Source organism: Teleopsis dalmanni, chromosome 1 (genome assembly GCF_002237135.1).
Source record: "Teleopsis dalmanni isolate 2A chromosome 1, ASM223713v2, whole genome shotgun sequence".
NCBI lineage: Eukaryota > Metazoa > Arthropoda > Insecta > Diptera > Diopsidae > Teleopsis > Teleopsis dalmanni.
Window position 1 is genome coordinate 197,001,954 of NC_051846.1, and position 23,449 is coordinate 197,025,402.

The 23,449-nt window shown below is 26.6% G+C and overlaps 2 protein-coding genes across 4 annotated transcripts in view; both read right to left on the reverse strand.

The window, feature by feature from the left end:
• Positions 1–1,651: 1,651 nt before the first annotated feature.
• LOC119673402 lies at positions 1,652–2,638 on the reverse strand. Its single transcript, XM_038084674.1, has one exon. The coding sequence runs from the start codon at positions 2,451–2,453 to the stop codon at positions 2,274–2,276; it is 180 nt and encodes a 59-aa protein (XP_037940602.1). The 5' UTR covers positions 2,454–2,638; the 3' UTR covers positions 1,652–2,273.
• Positions 2,639–7,309: 4,671 nt separating this feature from the next.
• The window catches only part of LOC119671145 (mannosyl-oligosaccharide alpha-1,2-mannosidase IA), a 112,105-nt gene continuing 95,965 nt past the window's right edge, over positions 7,310–23,449 (reverse strand). For all 3 annotated transcript variants that reach the window (XM_038081676.1, XM_038081674.1, XM_038081675.1), the window contains exons 2-6: positions 9,127–9,739; positions 8,828–9,052; positions 8,028–8,166; positions 7,689–7,950; positions 7,310–7,624 (exon numbers count right to left, since the gene is read on the reverse strand). In XM_038081676.1, coding sequence (XP_037937604.1) covers positions 7,478–7,624; positions 7,689–7,950; positions 8,028–8,166; positions 8,828–9,052; positions 9,127–9,739 — 1,386 coding nt within the window. In that variant the 3' untranslated portion in view covers positions 7,310–7,477. The remainder of the gene's footprint in view (positions 7,625–7,688; positions 7,951–8,027; positions 8,167–8,827; positions 9,053–9,126; positions 9,740–23,449) is intronic.

Here is a 23,449-nt window from a genome sequence, read left to right on the forward strand (position 1 = left end):
TACTGTTTGGTTTAAACAAAATTACTTTACAGTTTCAGTAGACAAAACCGCTGAAATTAAAATTAATATAAAATTTAGGATTTTACTATATGCACACTAAAATAATTATTTATGTTTAAACAATGTAATTATAAGTTACATTGATAAGTCAGATTAATTATGTAGTTTTGTGCTACATATAGACATATTGTCCCTTGCGATACCAGAAGCAGTTAAACACCTATGCAAATATTTTTGTAGTAGGCATTTTTGGAAATTTTAGAAAAAAACTTGAAAGTCTATTTTTTACACAACTTCAAAAAAAGTTGTTAGCTCAAATTTATGTTTTTGATTAGACGACACAGCAAAGGATTCTTTATTCCTTAGACAGAGCCACTAAGATGTTTATTTAACGATCTTTTAAAACTGGTTTTTGGGCTAGACCTTGTTGAGATTCTAACCTATACCCTGCGTACAGTAGTTTTAGTACACAAGTACCATGTTTTTACATTTAGTCAACTTAAGGGAGTCAACGTAATCTAGATGTTAGACAATGCAATGAAATAGTTTAAATGAGTACTTAGGACGTGTGCGAGTTAGGCTAAGTTGATGCTAAACCAAATGGGAAATTTTTTGGGATTTTTTGCACTGCACAGATTTAGAAATTTATCAACACGTATCGACACATCACTACATTACCGGCACAACTTAGAATTTCCCTCATTTAGAACGCAACTTAGCCTAACTCGCACACGACCTTAAGAATAAAAACGTCAGCGTTATAAACGTCTGATTAAGTTGTTGCTGTTTTATTGTTGTTATTGTAATTCGTGATAACCTGCTAGTATTGGCTTTAATCGTCTTTGTAGTTTAGTGACTCTTCAAATGTTTATTTCATGTATCTCATAAAATAGTGACATTAAGTTTTATCAACTAAAAATTTAAAAATTTTTTCAAAATAATTTATTAATTATTGAAAAAAATAATGAATAATTAAATAATTAAGAATAATTAATAACCAAAGCAATCGTTTTTGCCAACACTGTTATCAATGCGGTGCGGTTAAGCTAAGTATGCACTGTTTGCCATTCCATTTATCATTTAATGAATTTATCTATTTTTATTTCTACCCATGTAAGCCAAATATCTACGAATATGCAAAACCATAGAATATTAATATTTTAATAAAAAAAAGTTAAAACTTGATTGTCTGACAACTGTTTTAAAATTATCTTAGAAAAAATTATTGAAAGAATATGTCTGAGAATTTGGGTTTGCAAAGGGATGTACTTCAGTTTTATGATACAAAGCATCATATTTTTTGTTCAATTGAGAAACAAAGGATAAACACTTTTTGAATACAACAAAAATGTAATTCGTATCAATTTATGAAGTAATTAATAAATTTCATTGAAACTAAATAAAAAACAAAGGATATAGTTTTTTTATACGAAGTAATAAAAATGATTGTTTTTGTACGAAAAAAGAATACTTGAATAAAGGCGAAAATAATGAGAACCATTAAAAGTTCATAGCCTCTTTTGTTTGATGTAAACTTTTTTAATGCTGAAATGTAAGCTGAAATACACGAGATTGCGATTTAATGTTGACAAAAATAAATTCACTGAACAAAGAAAACAAAAACTGAAATGCAAGCGTAATTTATGTTTAATTGATAAACAATTCTTTATTAATTTTTATTATAAATGCTACTTTATTTTCATATTAATATAAATGCTTATTCATATATTATTTAGTATAAAAAGTACAAAAACGTATTAAGTTACACAATATTGATACAAATTCAATATAATAATATTCTATTTTCATTAATCATATCGATGATTAACAATTTGCCACAAAATCCTTCACTTTCAAATTATCTTAACATATTGTACATAAATATAATGAAAACACACTTAATATTATAAATGAGACATAAAGTTGTTAAGTACAATTATTATTAATCTTCACTGTTTACAATTAGAAGTATTATTAAATATTAAAACAGTATTTTTTCTTAGAGACGCTTTGAATTGAAATCTAAAAACACTTAATTTGTTCATTAGTTTCGTTGTAGATAACGTTTCATTTAAGGCAAACAACTTTATGTCGGCGTGAGGAAAAAATAAAGAAACTCGTTTATAAATACTTATTAGTAAACCTACTTCTAGATGTGCGAAAAGCAATAAAAAAATCTATATTTATTTGCTTAGAAATAGAAAATGTTGATAATGCGTTTAATTATGATTTCTGCTAATGCATGTTTGGCGTATAAAACACTTTCCACATTATTAGGCCTTATCTTTTTTGGCATTACATACACTGCAATACATATATGAATCTGGTGACGGCGGTGGTGACAAGGAACCGGGGCTCTGTGGACAATTTCCCATTTTAACCGCTGGAGTTATGGGAAAGTGTTGCCAATGTGGACACGGCATTTGTCTAGGAGGATGTATTGGGAATGGCATCTTGTTGTCTTCTTTATATTATTTTTAAAAAACAGCTCTCAATAAGTACAGAAAAGTAACTTAATTTAACAGCTTCTATCTGTATTCACGACACAACACAGTCCAGTTTTACTTCAACTTCTTCGCAGCAACGCGCCAAGTGAACTGAATCGAGTTGGCAGCTCGTGTCTGCATAAATAATGTATTTTGCGTTTTTTATTTTGATAATTTTTATATAGTATATAATTCTTTCATAGTAAACAAATTTCTGAAGGAGTGTTTGTTTTCAAGTTCGCTATAATTTTTTAACTGGCAATATCAGTTTTTCACATATTTGTTTGTTCGTGCACATGCGTATGCATATATTGTCATTATATATTAGCACGCTGTCATTTCTTTCAATTAATTTTTCAACAAAAATGTGACATCTGTTATTTTACATAAATTTCAATAAACATATAATAAGTGATTCTTAGTTATATATGCGACTATGTAGCTCATTTGTCGCTGCAAATTGCCTATTTTGTACTCTTACTTTTTATTTATGTGTTTGGCTTCCTTGTTTCTAGATTGTACGACAGCCATTACAGAAACTTCTTTTTCTTTGTTGTTGTTTTCTTTTGCGTTTTTGTTTTCGTCGTTGTGTTCTTTGTTTGTTGGACCTTGTTTTGCCGGTTATAATGTTATGTGGATGATGTTCATGCAAAGGGGAACAGTTTTTCTAATTTATAAAATGGTTAAAAATATTAGATCACATATGTATGTGCTTATTAAATTTCGTTTTCTTTTTTTCTGTAGTTATGAATATAAAAATTTATTTTTTTAGTACCACAATGCAATGGTGACAACATGTAAATTACAACAAACCCATATTTAATTTCTTTTCAAAGTTGAATTACAAATAAAGTGTTATTATTAGGCTTTAACTCATAAATTTACTTTTGATTAAAGTATATTTTAAATAAATTTAATAAAAAATATGAGATAAGAATTTAAAGAACACAAAGAACACATTTTCATATAAATATTGAAAAATCTTATAGTCACATGAAATTCGCGTGATTATACAAAAAATATACACATATGTACGTACATATAATAATTTTTTTATTAACATTGTGTATATAAAACAATTAAACATACTTACCAATACTTAAGGATTTTTTTGTACTATAGATAAGAAAGAATTAAATAATTTTATATAATAAAAATAAATATTACATTTTTGTTATAAAAATATGTATATAAATATTAAAAGTAAAAGTACTGCATAGATGCACCCCTCGTATGGCTGCTCAAAATAAGATAACAGAATGTAATAGAAAATATATTAAAAAATATAAATATACCTGAGGAACAACACAAATTCTATAGAAGGCAATTATCTAACTATAATGGTAATGTATAATGGTGAATTATCGGAGCCTTGAAAATAACGATTAAAAAGGGCAAGATATACATATGTATGTATTTCAGGGACATATTTCAAGACCAAACACATTTAATCACATAAACTTCGCGTCGAGTCTAGCCAACTTATAAATTATTATAATAAAGATAAAACAGAGTACAAAAATTCCTTTTTATTTTAATTATTGCCAGTATATACAATGGCAGTATATACAAGTATTCCTAAAGTAAATGTAGAAATCACATTTATTTAATAATATTTTTATTTACCAAAACGCTATAATGCACAATAAATGCTACATAAATACTCCAATGATTAAGGATATATGCATATTTATTTTATTTACAATAGCGCTTCGTATGATATAATAAAGGAGATAACTAAAATTTTGTAATTTTATGCATTAAATTTAAATATATTTATATATACGTATATATTCATGGATTATCAAAAGTTGTGTTTTGTTGTTTAAAATTGTTATTATAACATTATTTTACCTTACAATTAGTTCGATATTATCTACATATATTATACATATATATACATATGTATAACGCCTTAGAAGTCTTACGTCTTACTATTCCATTATTGCGGGTTTGAAAAATTAAAATTATTATATCTACTTCTTATTTTTCTTCTGAAGACATTTTCTATGAAACTAATTTACGTACAACGTGATAATCATATGCATATTCCTAGTATTTCAGGGAAATACATTTCATATATTGCTTTATCTTACATTAATCTTACTTCTATTACATGGTCATCGATATAAGTTTTGAACACAAAACTCAACCAGAAATGTATTCAGGAAATTTGTACGTCCTATCTTGACTGTATGCTAAAGCAACTAAGTTTTTATAAATAATTTTAATATATTAGAGAAAAAAATTGTATATGTACTTGGAACTAATTTAACCGATACTTGTCCTTGTACTCTGCGTCTAATTAAAATACAGTCATTTCACATAGACGCAATTTTACAATAAATGCGAAACCCCACGTTTAATCCAAATTACTTTTTGAAGTAACTCTTCAAAAGAAATTCTTCAGTTAGAAATTAGTAGAAAGTATAGTCGTTTCCCTATGATTGTATTGCAATGATAGCAGGCTGCTAATGCTATTGTCACTCGTATTATTGTAAAAATCTACTCTATTTATTTTATCTGCTTATGTTGGAACTCCAATAAGTGTGGTGTTTGGCATTAGAGTGTCGAAGGAGCAAGTTATCTGGACGTAAATCCATTGGATTCAGAAGCTACACTTCTAATAAAAGAGACCCAGTATATAAGTAAAACACCTTACTGCCAACTAAGGAAGTCAACCTCTTTTTGTAATAAAAGCTCCTATAAAAGCTTGTACAGCAATTGCGATTTTGAGATTTAGGTAAGTAGGGCATTCTGTTGACAAATAAATATTTGTCAATATTTCTCATGTAATCTTGAGTTGGTCGGTGATAAAATGTATGAGAACTTCATAATATTTTCTCGTATTGAAAGTAATTACTTCGAAATATATTTTTTGTTAATAATGTATAATCACTGTATAACAATTAAAAGCTCTTTTTATTTTATACTATTACAATCTTTTATTTTTAATTTATTAAAATGTGAGAAATTTAATTTAATATATAAACAAAACTACTTTTTATACATACAATATTTAATGTATATTTATGTATTAATAAATATTTGTTATTTACTTACACTATCAACTATATATTTTAATGTAATTAAAATAATTTATTAATAATAATATATATAAATAATGCAAAACGACATTCAATTATACTAAAAATTATTTATATAGATTTTGTATAAATTTCTGTTGTTGGTTGTATTTGTGTCAGTTTGTGTATGCTATTCTCAGCTCACATATTTGATTCACAATATTAATAACTAATATTAATTTATGTTATTATATAAAAACAAATATCTTTTTGTCTTCCTTATTAAAATATTCTTTTATCCATTAATTTAAAAACAAACGGATTTCGTATCACGCAAGACAAATTCAACTACATTTTTAACTTATAATAAACATTTTATATTAAGTAAAATATTAGACTAAATTAAATATTATAATATTTAATAAGCAGTTATACCAAATAATTTTATATTAAAAATATTTGCATATTCAAATATTCAATGCATAAGTAAACTTACGTTAATATTTTTATATTCACATAAATTGCAATTGTTATGAGAAATTATTTTGAGATTTCATATTTGTTTTAACAAACTTCTTTCGTAAAAAGAAAAAAGTTTACAAATTTATTTAAATCTTATTTTGCTAACTTAGCGATTAAATTTTTTTCAAATATTTCTATATAAATATTTTTTATATGTGTTTGTTATAAAGTAAATTATGTTACATATAAAGTATACTTAATATTTTTATATGTGGACTTTTATAAATTTAGACGAAATGTATTACTTCTCTTCAGTTCAAAATAAAAATATCCATTTAAAAATTAACTAAAGTTAAATAGAATTTGATTTATAATATCATTGGTAAACTATACTATATAGTATTTAAAATAATATAATAAAAGGAAGAAACAAGCACTTAACTACATACCAAGTCTTTCCTATGCAAAGTTCATATGTACATATATTTATATTATCTATATAATATAGAAGAAATTTAAAAAAACCTAGGAAACGGCATTTTTACATAGCATAGTATGTAATGTTTACGTTTGGAAATTCAGATATAGTAAAGAAAGAATATAGTCATATTTCAGTCATGGGAAAGGTGTAATATTATTTTCTAATTATCATTTATTAATTGCTGGCATAAAATTCAATTAAATTAATGTACAGCAAACTGTCGTAAATAATTGATTACCATAGGAAACAATAAATAATACCTTTCTTAGTGCCGCACCTAGTCGATTTGTAAGCAGAATAACATACATATGTCAAAAAACAGAATTAAGTAACTTAATTGGTTTTAGTACATCATCATGTTTAAGTTGTACATAACTCAATATTAATGGATATATAATAAATGAATATTCAAATAAATAAAGTTTCCTATAGATAAGCGTTTCGCTATTCACATATACAACTCATATGTTATAAGTTATATATATAAACAAAAGTGTTGTCTATATTTTAAATTAACAATTTTTATATATTTTGTACGCTTTACTTTTGCTTTACAAGTCTAATGTTATTCTATTTTATATAAAAATTGTGTTAAATTGGATTTATAGATAATGGAACTGAGTCAACGATAAATTAAAGAACAAACTGTGTACATTGGAACAACTAAATTTAGTAAAAAAACTATAGCATAAAAGATAAATAGCATCAGCTGCACATGTGACATATTTTAACGGTGTAAGTGCAGATATTTTTATATATTGTTCTATTTATATATAAATAAATATAAATATATATACATTTACATAATCTTATATAAATTCATATATTTATAAACTTATTTATATAATTGTTGGAAGATATTTTGTAAAAGTTTCACTATTAAATTAAATTAATAAATAATAATAAACTTGCACAACTGTTAGCTATGCGCAATATAATTTGGAATTGTTAGTGTCCACAGAAGATGCGAGTTGTTTGTCCGGTAGCAGCCATTTTACCAAAAAATATAATATTAAATTCCTTTAAGGTGTATTTGATGATACCGTCGTCGTGGGAGCTTGGCGGTAGTATATATTTGCACCTCTTATAGGCAAAGGATGTGCTTCTGTATTGAAAACCCATTCATCCAAAGGTAATAAAGAGTCATCCGAGAACAACAAATATAAATACTGTAAACAAAAAAAAAAAAATTAATTATCTGATATAAAGATAAAAAACAATTGTATTAAATACTTTTAATGTTTCTGCTAAAAAGAAACTTTGTTGTACGTCATCTTTTTGCGGTACTTCCTGATAAACATTTTTTATACCGCAATAGCCATGCGGCGTGCGACATTGCTTCTCTAATGCCTGTACAGCTTCCCAGCCCCAATCACGGTATTTTTGATCATGTGTTAGACGCCAAAGTATAAAGTAACTTTCAAACGTTTCTGGTCGTAATATATAGTATTTCTCTTGTGATTTCAAGGCACGAGCTTCTGCTGAATCACTAAATCTATACAAAAAAAGAGCAAAAATAAGTTTGTGTAAAAACGTGAAAGAAAATAATCTATAATTTAAGATCATATTTACCGAAAGGCTTCAGGCCCTAGTTTTGTAGCAGTTCTTATATAACTTTCATGGCAAGTATTTGTGATACCCTTACCGATATCCATAAATTTGTCAGCATTTTCATTTTGTCGCGTGTTGGCACCAAGAGCGAAAAGACCACCTGGTAATGTTTAAAATAATATATTTAATTAGGTAATCCCTTACGTTTTACAAGTTGTAAAATTAAACATACATGTACATATAAGAAAAACAATAACAGTTTAAAATTAAGTAAATATGTCTTGATAAAGTGGTTTTACTATAGCTATAAAGCATATTTTATGCAAAATTCAAAGATATTTTATTATGCAGATAAAATTATCAAGGTATGAAGCAAATTATTATTTAGGTAAAGAAATTTTTAATTGCATTTTCAATAACCATACTTCTGAAACCAATTTTGGAAAATATTTTTTGAATATTATTTCTAACTATGGAAATAAGCACATATAAATTGCAGATACTAGTAGCAGTCTGTCTTACAAGAAGACGCAGCTAAATCAGCTGCTTGGTGGAAGGTAATCCTAAAATGATTGCAGATTTAATCAAAAAGTTTATAGTGTCATAAAACGCAACTAGCCTTTCCAACCAGGTCTAGAGTGCCTTTTGTTAAGGAGTATTTTTTTTATTTATATTTGTAAGAATACCTATTACAATTTGCTCTTTTTGAACAAGAGTAAACCGAAACTCTTATACATCAAACAGCTTTAAAATGCAAATATCGCAAAATATATGCAATAGTAATATAGTAAACTTTAAAAAATTCATAATTTAATTATAACCTGAAAAACAAGCCAAGTGATCCATTTTATGTTCTAAACGATCGAATTTTAGATCTGATACATAAGTCAATCCATTCGGCGATGTTCGAACCATTTTCTCAATAATAGCTATCATTGCCTCATCAAACATTTCACGAGCTTCCTCATCAGTTTGGCCTGATTGCAACCATGCTTTCAAAAGATATTCATAAAAACTGTCTCCAAGTGCTCCAAGTGACATATGCACTAAAATTTAATTAAAAATTTATATTATTTAGATGAACATACTAATACATATGCTATATATATTTTATACTTACATTGGCCCCATTTGCCCGTTTTTGGATTTAAAAAGTTCGGATATAAACCTTTAGGTTTCTCAATTTCTTTAAGTACTTGTCGTATAGCTTGTACTCGTTCACGATATAATGGATTTCCAGTAATATCGCTTAAATATGCGAATTCTAAATGTAGAGTACCAAATTCAGATAAAATAGAACTGCCACCGGAAGCCCAACCATAATTTTTACTCATGCCTGTTTTAGTATTTACCAAAGCGTATGGTATACCAGTTGGCGTTTGGAAAGCTGGCAGTAATTTATCAGCAATATGTTGTGCTTTCTCTTTATACAAATTATCACCGGTAAAGGAATAGAGCGTTAATAGTCCACCCACAAAGCGTATGTTAGTCTCAAATACTGACAGATCAGCGCTAATGTTATCAAGTGAAAATTTTCTTTCAATCCAATCACGTCCTTCTTTATATTCATTATCCAAACCCATTAAATATAGTGTGTCTAGACCATCTACAATGGTTGCGCCAAGATCATATGCACCGAATATACTTCCGGAATGAGGGCGTTGACTTAGTGGTTTTAGTTCATTTTTACCCCAAGCATAAAGTTTATAGTTTTGCCACGCATGCACCATCATCTAGAAAAGAATAATTATAAAAATTATTATATTTTCTTTTAAAATAATAAAGAAATCAAAATAGTGGAATTAATATTTCTAATTGTAGATTTGTCTTAGACCGTAACATTGAAATGTTACCATATTTATTGAGTTTTTCTTATTAAACTAAAAAAACATATCAGAATAGCATATATCTTCTACTTAGCATTGATAAACTATTCCGAATATATAAGGATTACCAAATTATGGATACGTGCATGACAAGTTTGGACTACCTACAAATATGTTTAACGTTTACTTTTAAAATAAATATGTTTCATGTATAGTTTGCAATAGATATTGATATAAAGATTCATTTACTTGGGTTGATCAGAAATTTATAAGTTTTTCATGATATCGGTTACCACAAAAATTTTGATGAATCTGTTTTTTTTTTTATTTTACTTATATTAAGTTGACTTCTTATTTAGAGAATGGCTTGTGTCGGGAGTTTCCTTATGAAAAGAGGGTTTAATCATTTATATATTAACGATATTAATGAAATAGAAAACGAAATATTGAAATTGACAAATTTCAATTATATGGACTTTTTAATCACTACAGCGCCTTTCAGACGAAAGTTGTTGCTATTTGGAAAGTTATACCTTGCCTTAAAAATAATATATTAAATAGGTATATATTTATAATATTAGATACTCGAAATCCTTGGGTTTTGTCCAATTAAAGTCTAAGCTTTCAAATAAAATGGCGAGACGTTATAATATTTATCTTTTTTAAGTTACCTGTCATAGAAATATCTTAGGCAATTTCGAGACGAATAAGCTGGCCTGGGCAACATATCTGAACAATTGCTAACATCACACAAACCCGAAATTTAATTATATAGACAATTTAATATAAGATTGGAAGATTAAATGATATGCAGACATTTGTAAGCAATTTGGCCTATTCTAAATAATATGAAACTGGAAGATAAACGGTAAAGTTCCCTGTCTTATAGTACTTATGCTGAAAGATCTGGCACTTCTGAAATATCCTGAAAACAGTTGTTTTAAGTTTTTATATTTAATAGTTGATGTAAAGATTCAAAAATATGCAGATATTTGAAGTTGGTCCTTCTTAAATAAGAAAAATTTGAGTTGCCTTGTAGAGATATTAGTCTTTTAGTATGTATGAAAATCAGACACTGTCGGTTAAGAGAAAAACCTGGGTTATTGAATATTTTCCTGATTATCACCGCAGCTGTAAGTTGTACGGAGAAGGTATTTCACAGCTACTTTGTCACTGTCAAGCACGTGCAAAAAGTAGTATAAATAAGTAAGGAATTTATTATCTGCATAACATCTTAGGTAACTACAGGACTTTCTCCTTAAGAGCATCTTAAGTTTAATTGAGTGGTGTAGATGGCTTTGAAACTATCGAATTTTATATGATAACATAATATGTTGATAAATAACAAAATCTTTGGGATTGCCGTTATAACGTAACTTAACGTAACCTAAACTGAGTAAAAAAGTAAAGTTTATGCGAATAAATGCTCGATTCTTATAGTTATAAAATTTTATAAAATTTCATAAAACATTTGATAACTGCATTATTTTAATACATTTTTTTTAAAAGATAAGTCTACTTATGACTCTCTCATATATAATCTATGTTTATTTAGCAAATAGTAGCAAACACTTGATTGATATTTGCAATTGGCATTTATTATTTCGTTTCATTAAAAAACATCACTTATACGCACTGAAGCACCAACCAACATCATTTATTTTCGAATTGCATTGCTCAATTTAAATACTCAAATCTACTCATTTTTAAATGTATTTAAAATTTAAATATTAAAATATTAAGATTTATATAAATCAATGAACTCAATTCATAAATTTTTTATGATTTTAATTGCAGACAAAATTTATGAATGAACAACTTTGAGGTTTGATTTTTGTATCTTATAAATTGCAATCGGAATTTTAATTAAAAAATTTAATTGCGTCGAAAAGAAAAACACTGAAAATAATAATGAAATTATACTGAAGCTTTTGTATAAGTTTTTTATAATTTATATTCAAACTCTGACTGCAAATTAAAAAATAAAAAATGGAAAACATTGTCTGCAAAAATTATTGAATCATTGAATGAGTGGAACGAGAAGGCAAAAGGCATGGGTGTTCAAATCAATTTAAATAAAAATTAATTGCTCTTAAACGATAAAAGTTATTTTATACTTTTCGTCATTTCGATACATTAATAATTAATTAGGAAGAAGTTACTTAAGCATATAAGAATCAAATTTCAATAACAATATACAATGTTATTTATATGAAATTAGTTTTTATCTTTAGTTTTAATTAATAGTAATCAAATAATTATTATAAACTAGTTGGTTTTCATTACCATATTTAGTTATTAATGAAAGGTATTTTTTAGGATATACAAAAAAGTTGAGATTTGCAGAAAATCTGTTAAGGAAAGCATCAATTTAATCAAGGATTAGCTAGATTTACAAAATAGCAATTTTTGGTATAAAAAAAAATATATACATTACTTAAATATGATTCATTTATGTTAAGTGATTTGTTTTCTATAAGAATTAATTTATCATTTCAACTTTTCATAGAACTTTTCAAAGTTCATAGAACATCGTTAACTTAAACTAACGACTTAGTTTTGGAATAATAGATTTGTATTTCAATATTACAATGTGTATCTACAAAGTTCTTAAATTGCAATAAGTAGTGAACTATTACGATAAAAGTGGTGCTGAAGAAGATGTTTCGGCTCGACTGATCAGCTTTATAAGCTTCAACTATTTAAATTGAACGTCAAATCAACGTTGTATTACGAACACCAAATGTGGAAAAACTCGGCTCCTATTCAAACAAACAAATGCTTAAGAGGAATACTAAAAATATGGTGACCGGATTGCATATTCAATACTGATCTTTGGGAACGCACAGAACAAATGCAAGCTGTTACTGAAATCAAAAGAAGAAAATGGAAGTGGATTGGCCACACGCCCTGCGCTGGAATGACGAAAAACCGTGGACCTGAAACCAAATTACAAGAGAAGCAGGCAACAGAATAAGATTTAGAGGAATTGTTGACGCCTTATGCTCTACTAGGAGAGTAGAACAGCAGTAAGTTAATAAATGAGTAGTGAATTATAATATGCTGACGATGAAGTCAGAAACTTAAGTTAGCTTCCTATCAAATATATCTTATAAACAGTGTAAAGAACGACTTATGCAAAAATTTTTGGTAACAACTTTCTGCAAAGAAGTGTGAGTCAATTTAATCACTGTAAAATGGGCTCTACACGTTATCCAAATTGCATATCACGCTTCAATAACAACATCTTCTTTCGACTTAGAATTAGACGCTCACAATTAATTCATCCAATTCTGAGGGCTGGTTTAGAATCCCCAATTTTTTGCATATCTTTAGCGCAAATCAGAGATTTTTGTTTTCAATTATCAGTAGTATATATTTTTCTAACTTATGAAACACTATTTTCGAGTCATGCAATATACATCTTTTTTACTTAACATTGATCAGGTAGCCTGTACAAAAATGCATTAATAAAATTTGGTCAATAAAACCATAAATTCTTAATTTTATCTATTATTCTTTTTTACCTATTATAAATGCATTCATAACTTAATCGAATGCATTTAATCCATAGCTAAACCATCATAATAAAATATTATAATCGATAACCAATTCTAAATATTGTAAACTATTATAGACTTGAAAAAAAAATATAATTTATATAATGTGTTAAATCTGAATATTGTTCTGAATATTATCTTTATTATTTTAATGAAATGAAAACTTAAAATGAACTTCGTTCACTTTAATACTATAATTAATTTTGAATTTTAATAAATAGTGATGTTTTGATTGTTCAAAACAACACAATAATGTGAGATTTTAGTCACGAATTGTTTACAAAAATAATTATAATTATTAGATATAACTTTAATATGAATAATTTAGATAAAAATTGCAGTTGGATAAGATGTAAAGATGCTTGCTATTTGGATATATTTTTAAAAGAGCATATTACATTGTTTGGTAGGAACTATAAAACTTAATGGTTGATTGGTTGATTTTTATGAGTAGACCTTATACTCCTATTTAAGCATCACATAAGTCCTTTTAAGTTCGCTATAAAGTTTTTAAAAGCAAACTAGTCAATAAAGTAAATTAAGATTTTAATATCTAAATACATTTTTTGAATGTCAGTAACGCTCGTAAGTTTATAGAACAGTTTTAAGATTTTTATATGCGTTAAAACAATTTCTGCTTTTAATAGCATATATACTATTATTATTGTTAGGGGATGCGGCACTGCGAACATCAGGTCTATTGTCCTCCTTATGGGTTTAGAGTAGGACTCCTCAGCTACTTTACAGAGTTTTATTGCCACTTTCGTAAGAATATACATTTCCAGGAGCCTATTCCGTATGTGCGTTAACGCAGGACATTCTAACAACACATGTGTGGCCGACATTTTATTCTCTTTACCGAATCTACAGTTTACATCCGTAAGTATACCCAGTCTTCTATGCTTATACTGCTAAAGTTTTATTGAAAATTTGAAATATTACTAGAAATATTGCAGTTTCTGTATATTCAATATTGAACTTCAATATTGAAGTGTAAATTTAAAACCTCTTTATAGTGCAAATATCAATTTCTGATTCAGGAAACACTAAATAATATTTAATAAATAATAATGAAAGGACTCCCTATGTTAAACATTTTTTACGTAATATATCGAAGCGACGACTTCGAAGCCCTTAAAATATTATTTTAGCCCGACTTCGGTTACAAGTGTGATTCTTTGCTTAAGAGCCCATGAAACTAATTGGTGCTTTAGAATTAAATACCGTGAATTACAGTCAAATACCAAATACCAAAAAAAAAAAGCAATAACCAATAAAATTCTTACTTTTAAGCTTTAAAATGTTTTTTTTTTATAATTTTTAAAATAGCTGCTAACCATTATCGTACAAGTTGCCAAATATTTTCTTTTATTTTGTGTTATTTACAAAAATTTATCAAGCGTTTTAAGTGGTTATCAGTGTTTGTTTTTGTTGCCTGTGGTATTGAGAAGAATTTTACTTGAAAAATATTTGAATTTAATGTCGAAAGAAAATGAAAATATTAAATAAAGTGAACTTGAATGTAAGTAGGCTATGGCCAAAAAACAAGCGGGCGTTTCAATAGCAATTTAAGCAGTGCAATAGAATAAAAACAATTTTATGTTGTCTCGACGAAAGCGTGTGCATCGCAAGTATCGAATGTCAAATGATATTGACAATGGTCATGAGTGACGCTTTTCCACTTTTCCACATTTCCACTTTTCAGCTCTTCAACTTTTCAACATTTTCACATGCTGACAATTTGTACATTTCGCCAATTTTAACATGTGCGCGCAGAAAGTGGGTTAAAGTCACAGCACTTTACAAGATTATCCCATCGGACAAATGTTGACCCACAGCCAATGGCAACTGCAACAAAGCCGAAGGCGATGTTTATGCGTGCCTCTGTGTTGTATGTATATATATGCATATATCTTTGAATTGTATTTATTTTGCAATAATACTATAGCATGTAACATTGGATTTGTTAACAAGGACATATGTGTAACTTGTGCTGCAATTGTAAAAGAAAGCAAGTAACAGACCAAATCAAAAGTTATTTTCTGTACCCGTTAAAAAATACATCAGTACATATAATTGGAATCGGCAAATTGCTTAGATTGGAAAAGCAATTTAAGTTGAACATACAAGTTGTATAATTCCAGAAGAAAACTAACGAAGTACTAAAGCTATAAATCAGATATAATAGACTTCAAAACACAAAATAATAATAAATAAATATAAAAAAGACAGAAAATCTTGGCAGAAGTACAATTATAACTTCTTTATTCTGTTTTGAGTAGTATTTAAATTATTTATTACCGGAAATCTTAATAGAAATTGATATACTCATACCCAAACAATGATCAAAAGCGCAGTTTCCAAGTGGCTATCATACAGATAAGTGTTATATAATAAACAACTACTTTTCACATAAGCTATAAAAATGTTCAAATGAGAAAATGTGAAGAGGTTTTCAGTTAAAATTCTTAACTTAATTTGCATATATTACATATATGTCACAAAGAATTTAAAAATTTAAAAATACTTGAATATGAAAAAACTGAAATACTGTTTGACCATACTATTTGCATATATATTTTTTATAGTGTTTTTTATGCCAACAAAGAATAATGCATCTCTGGGAACATTAAAATTACCTTGTAAATCCGTTGAGACATATTCACATTATACACTTAACCCATTTACTTAAATAAATCACAATGTAAGTCACGTCCTATCAGCAGTGAGAAACGAATGTTTTAATGCAGAGAAAAAAACTGCAGTGCAAATAAAAAAATTGAGGAAATACGACTTTATTTTTGTATGCAAGAGTTACTCTTTTCTGTCTTTGTATACTTTAAAGTTAGCTACTTTAGCGCCTAAATGCAGACTACAAATTTTGTATGCAACCGGATTGTATGAAAAATAAACCAAATTTAACAAATGTCGTACTTTATGCAATACATAAAAGAGAAAAAAACTGAACCTGTGTACACACAGGAATTGAAATAGATTTGTGCCATAGCAATACACCTGGTATACACTGCAGTAGAATGACAATACACCCAACAAAATAAAAATAAAACAAAACAAAAAGTTACTGGCAATAGAAACACGTACTAAAATGTCCTAGCGAATTTTGAAAAGCCTAAATTTTGACTGCAAATAATATAGGCGCACACATATATATACGTAAAGGTATATATATGACAACAAGGAAGTAAATTGGATCGATCAATTGCATTCTAAAGTAATACAAATATTTGTGTACGATATGTACTCGCATGTTTATACTGCACAATGTGCTTAACATGCTTAAATGGCAGAGAATTTCATCAACTGTTTTCATTGCTGGCCTCTTTGTTGTTCCATTATAATGCAGAATATAATGTAAACACGTGTTTTCATTTCATTAAATTGCGTAGAATTTGGAAATATGTGGAGTACGTGCCTACCAACATTTGAAAATAATGTTACTTTGCCCAATATACTCACTTTCACACGCTGCCTTACAATTTAATTAAAATGCTTGAAGATACTATTTAATTCTTATGCTTAATAAAAATTCACTTGATTTAATTGCATTCATTTAAAGGAATTTGGCAGACTTGAAGGCTTCATTTAGTAATTTAAACATTTATTATAAATAATTGTACTTGTAAGCATTGACTTTGCTAAAATTTCAATACTCGGCATTACCGAAGTGTAAATATCCCTTACATATATAACTTTTTTTCGACGTAAATATGTCAATACCAATATATTTCTATAAATATAAATTCATATGGGTTAATTCTTTTGAATAGATGCTATATACTCCTCCAATACCACCCTTATGTCAACTTAATCTATAACGTATATTCAATATCAACCATGATAAAAGGTGACTAAGTGAATATATTTGAAGACTTTTCAAGGTACCATGGTACATTAGGGCAATTATCATCTCAGAATCTCAGAATGGTTACAGGCTCCTCGGGGAGGTATGCAGATCTGAGGTCAATTATTGTTTTATGCAATAATTCTTGTAATTACAGAATAAACCGAAAAATACAAGTAATCGAAGAAAATGTATCTGTATAAGAAATTAAATTGGTAAAATCTTATATAGAAGCACTGTTTTTCTGTATATTTTTATAACTAGAAAGCTATAATATATTGAAAACAACCTGTATATGGAAAATATTAGACTACATATTACATTTGCCATTTTCAATGCATTAACATAGAAATACTTTGATAAACTCAATAAACCCTTTATTTACAATAGTGTGGAGTGAATTTAATTATAAATTTTATTTTATTTTAATTAATTGTCTCTAGTTTTCATACCATTATAAGTGTTCATTATAAGTGTTCAATAAAATTCATTACCATTTTAAATGAAGTCAAAACAACCCAACAAATGTTCAAACAAAGAACGCCATAAGGAGTAGCGCCCATTTAAGTGCTAATGAAAGTATGCTTTACATTAAATGTTATGTATTTTTGATGAAGTATGTATGTTTATGTGTGTGAGTGTGTGTGTGTTCTCATTTCTGTTTAATTTCAGGCTAATTATAAAAGCATACCGCTGGCACTTACGCCACTGTTGTCAAATACAAAAACAATTTATTTTTATTAATGTTCGAAATATTGAGTGACAATAAAATTAATTTTATGAGCAAAGTGTGCATTGTGGAGTGGAGGGCATTGACTTTGCAAAACTTTAATAAAAAAACGAGTACTTGTCAACTATTAACTAAAGAGCATAAAAAGTTTAGTATTAAATATGCATAGCATATAGTTTTTATGCGCTTTCCAGATACGAATTGAGATCACGTACTTAGTCGTAAACTTAATGGTCATGTAAGCAATTTTGTGTAATAAATTGAATGCTCTTAATATTTGTTTTTTATGAGTATAAAAAACAAAAAACTATATTACCTAAACCATTTTTGCTTTGAGTAAAAACTAAAAAAGAAAAAAGCAATTAATTTGACTTTCATATATTTTTATGTACTCGTTGACTATTTTTAGAGTGGGAACACTTGTTAGTTATTCATTTGGTTTTAAAGAAATTAAGAAATATTTATAAAAAATAGAGGAAAGTTTGAAATAACTTTATGAAAATGGCGATAAAATCACATGTTTATAATGTTTTATTTATTTTACTATGAATTATATAGTGTAATAGATAATTATTTTATATATGTAAAAATAACTCGACTGTAGAATTGAAAATTCATATATATTGAAGTCGAAATTGAACCAGAAGTTCTTGATATATTTATACATTTATATATTTATATAACACAATTTTGTTATTTTTTCTTTTAGAATAAAAACATATATATAATTATAAACAAAAAGTTTTCAAATAATCATGAGAAATAAATAGATTTGTTAAATTTACAATAAATAGTACACAATGTAATTACAACATATTTCTAATTTCTTTTTTTGCCCCTATAAATATGCAACTAATATGTTTATTAAATATTTCAATTTTGTATAATTGGAATGAAAACAATGATATCTCTTACTGGTTCACAAAAAAAACTACATAATTTTATCAGCGAAGGGGAGACATATACCAATATTAACTATTACACAAAAAACTATTATTTTTGTAATTACCTCAGATAGAAAAAAAGGCTTGAAACAAATAAATACAATAAATATATTTTTGAAGCATATTTTGGACGTTAGTTTACTCGTCCATTCCACAATTTCAAAGACGAAATCTAAAGGGCACTTTAATCTTTACATTATTCACAACAACTACAATTATAACAACAACAAAAATGGTGTTCAATTTAAATTATGGCAAATTTAAAATAATTGCCAGAGAAGGAGTGATATATTTTTGTTTTTATAAAGGAGTATAACTTAACTAGTATATTAAGTATCTAAGATATAACTTAAAGTATATATAATATTTAAGTTATATTCGCTATTTCTATACTTTTTTAATACATCCTGAAAAAGTTAATATGTATATGTAGTCTATGTAAAAGGCTTTAAAAACTAATTATATATAATGCATTTTTAATAAAATATATTTTAATAACAAGAAGCAACAAAAATGTCACTAACAAATGAATAGTTCATTCTATAATTTATTTATATTTCTTTATTTTGTTTTAGTATTTGTTAAATGATTCAATTAACATAAAATATTTTATATTAAAATACTTTCACAACATAAAAGTTTCCACAATTTCATTGAAATTTAAACTAAAAGTAAAACAAGTAAGAAGTTATGTACGAATGCAGTGTAGATCATGGCATCTGCTCAGCATTTGAATGGAATTAAGCGCAAAATACCAAAATCAAAAAGTGAAATGGCATCGCCAATGTACGGAAGGCATGTTGAAAGCCAATGGGTATGCAATTGAAATTAAGTTTGAATTTACCAATAGAAGAAAGACAACAATAAAACAATGCCTTAACACCAAAAACACAAATACATGCAAAGCACGAACTGCCATAAACACGTTCATAAAAAATGGTGGCAACACTGGTTAGTGCAATAAAAGCTTTTATTGTTATCGTTGACTTTGTACACAGCTTAAAGGACTGCTACTCAATTGTTTTCTTCGGAAAATGTTGGAAATTTTATGAAATGGAAACAACACCACGTCGACTGTGTCGATATTTCACACTTGGAAACCAATAATGAAGCATAAATTAAAAAAAATTTCCAACAAAACTTGTGGTCAAATTTTTAAATAAAACTTAAGTCAGGTAAAGTAGTGGTTTTTTGTGAAATTAATTTTGATCCCTATAGGTAATGGACATAGAATAGGAGAGTTGGACGTTATTAAATTTGTTAGTTTTTTAATTGTAAATATAAATATTGAAATATAAATGAGATATATATGTATGTACGAGTATATAGTTAACGATAGTATAATTTTTGAAAAAATTGTTATACATCTATATTCATTTAATATTAAATAAATATGATATGAAAACTTTCTGATGGCAGCCCAAAAAGGACCATTATATGTGTTTTATGCTTATTATAACACTAGAAGAGAGTTTAGTTTCAATCATAATCCATAAAAGTTCTATATCAATTTTCAACTGTCAGCTTTATTTCATTTCTGCAAATTTTTTTAAGCAGATATATATAGACTTCTTTATATGTCTGTGACATAATAAACATTCAAATGTTTTCTCTGCACTGTCATGAAATTTCTACAGAATTCCATGCTCAGGGACATTAAATTTAGTCGCGTATATATCTATCGAACAATGACCATTTATAACATTTGATAATGTTTCTTGTTATGTGTTAAAGAGCTTCTGTTCAATTTCTTGTTTTAGGCAAATTTGGCTTGGAGCTTTGCAGATTATTTTGACTGTCTATTGGTTTCAGTGAGTTTTTTTTTTATAAAACGTTTATATCAGAATTTCTAACTCTGTAAATGTTTTTAATTCTATAAAGGATTTCTAACTCTATAAGAATTTCTAATTCTATAAGGATTTCTAGCTCTATATAACAATAGTTGCTTATTATACGATTTTTTGTAATAGTGAGATCTGAAATCTCTATCAGATGACTATTATCTATTTCATATATGACATAAAGTTGAGTAGGATAACGAAACTATTCTTGGCATTTTCTATATAAATGCAGCTACCCAAGCTACCTCTATACAATAAGATATAACATCTTACTATTTAAGCGGAACAACTGTAAACCATTTCACTAAGCAAAAATACTATAAAGTTTTCAATAAAATATAAATAAAAAAAAAAACAAATAATTTCTATGATGGTTCACTTAAATGAAAGAAAAATATTTTAAAAATACCAATATTGTTTAATATGAATATTTATATCCATACTATGAAAAAAATTCTATTGCACGTCATCCTTTGCATATCAAAATGTCACTTATACATATTTTAGATATTTTTATTTTGCACTTTATGGCAATGTCAGATATGAGAAAATAATACTACTAAAATATATAAAAGTGGCAATGAAACAATAAAGTTTTTGTGAAGAAAATAAAAATGAAATGCAAATTTCAGAAGTTTTATTCAAAAAAATAAAATACAATTTCTAATAATTGTTTCCATTCAAATATAATTTAATTACACTTTAAACAATAAATCAACTATCATCGTCTTTATAATTATCAAATTATAACTGCCTTTATATCTAACAAGTGAACATTTAGAAAATTCTCACTACATTATCTAAAAAAAAAATAAAAGTTACTTTAATTTATTAGCAATTTTTTATTGTAGGTTTTACAAAATTATATTGTTTATTTAATTACACTAATCTATATAATCTTATACAGTTTATTATAGTTACTACTGTATATATTAGTTACTTTAAAAAAGCAATTAAATTGTTTAAAACGCAAATTCAATTAATTAAGTATATTTAAGGAATAATACACTAACAAATACTGAATTGCATGCAAATAAAATGATAATTACACAAATTCAAAAAATTCTCAATAATCAAAATTGTTTTCATAATAAATATTGTAGTAGAAAAATAACCTTTGGGAATTTTTATTTTATATAAAAATCAGTCAAAATCATATGAAGTTTATTTTAGATAGATTTTAAAGTTATACATCATGAAAGCAAAATACAAATAAATAAACAAATAACACCTTTAGACGTATGTGCCAATTATAGTTGTTGAAGTTTGGATAGCAATTCATCAAAATAGATTGTTGACAGTTGTAAAAAAGGTTAATTATTTTGACAAAATTAATTTGATATGTAATGATTTAATTGAATATTTCACAAATAATTGATAATGTGTGTAATATATTTTATAACAAAAACGAAGCTGACATAAAAAACGCAATTAACGCAATAGATTATAATAATCTTTCGATCATTCGAATCAATTAAACAAATAATTTTCTAAATACACTGTTGCCATAAAATTTTCTTCTGATTAAACCAACTTTCCATTTTTATACAATTCATCAAATACAGACAAACCAAAGTTTTTATTTTAAAGAATATATTTATATACCTCAATTTATACATTAGAACATCTTTCAACTATAATAGTTGCAAGAGAAAAAACCTATTCAATTTCATACAGAATTTTTTCTAGCACTGATATTGGGAGTGAAGTCTATTCTTCAAACAACTTACAAAATTTATTATTGCTTTATGGATTGAATATAGTATAATGCAGTCGATTATTATGCAGATGAAATTACTGACATAAAAAGTTGTCAAGTACCATGTTTGCCATCCATTACACCATTCTCTATTGAATACATATATATTAATAAATATATCTTCAAATTGAAAATATTGTTTAACTTTTATTTATTTATTATAATTATTTCGAGAAAAATAAATGCTTGAAATTAAATTTTTAATAAATTTAAACAATTTTTCTTTAATCCATTCAAAACGTTTTAACTATTTCAATTTCCATAAAAGTGTTTTCTTTTATACCAATAAAATGTTTGCAATACACATTTTAAGGACTTCTTCTTCTTTATGAAAAAATTTTACTACGTCGTATTGTGTAAAGATACTACCTAATTCAAAAGGAAAAAAAATGAATAGTCAACAAGTTACAGACACACCTTCGTCATCTTATAAATACTTTGGCACTATTAGTTATCATTCTTCTACTTGTACATCCATTTTCTGTAAACTAAAGAATTTTAAATAAATTGCCGTCGATTTGTTACAATAACAATGTGACAGACAGACAAACAACCTACAAAGTAACGACAAATAGCAGGAAACGGAAGTACTTTTGTCATTCATTTATATTGGCGCCATTTCCTTAGGAGAGTTTAATAATGCTTTCATATTTTTTTATTATATATACTGTATACTATATGTATACAAATAAATATGTGAACCAATTTTATATGTATAGATATATATGTGCATTCATATATGTGATTACAAATGTTATTGTATTGACTTTTCTTTTAAGACAAAGCAGTATAAATATTTATACACACTTGTATAGAAATATTTTGAAACAATAACATTTGTGTTGAAAGATAACGCAGGATGGGTTGAATGAAACGAGTAAGATTGAAATTAGAGCAACATAAAACTATTATTATGTGTCA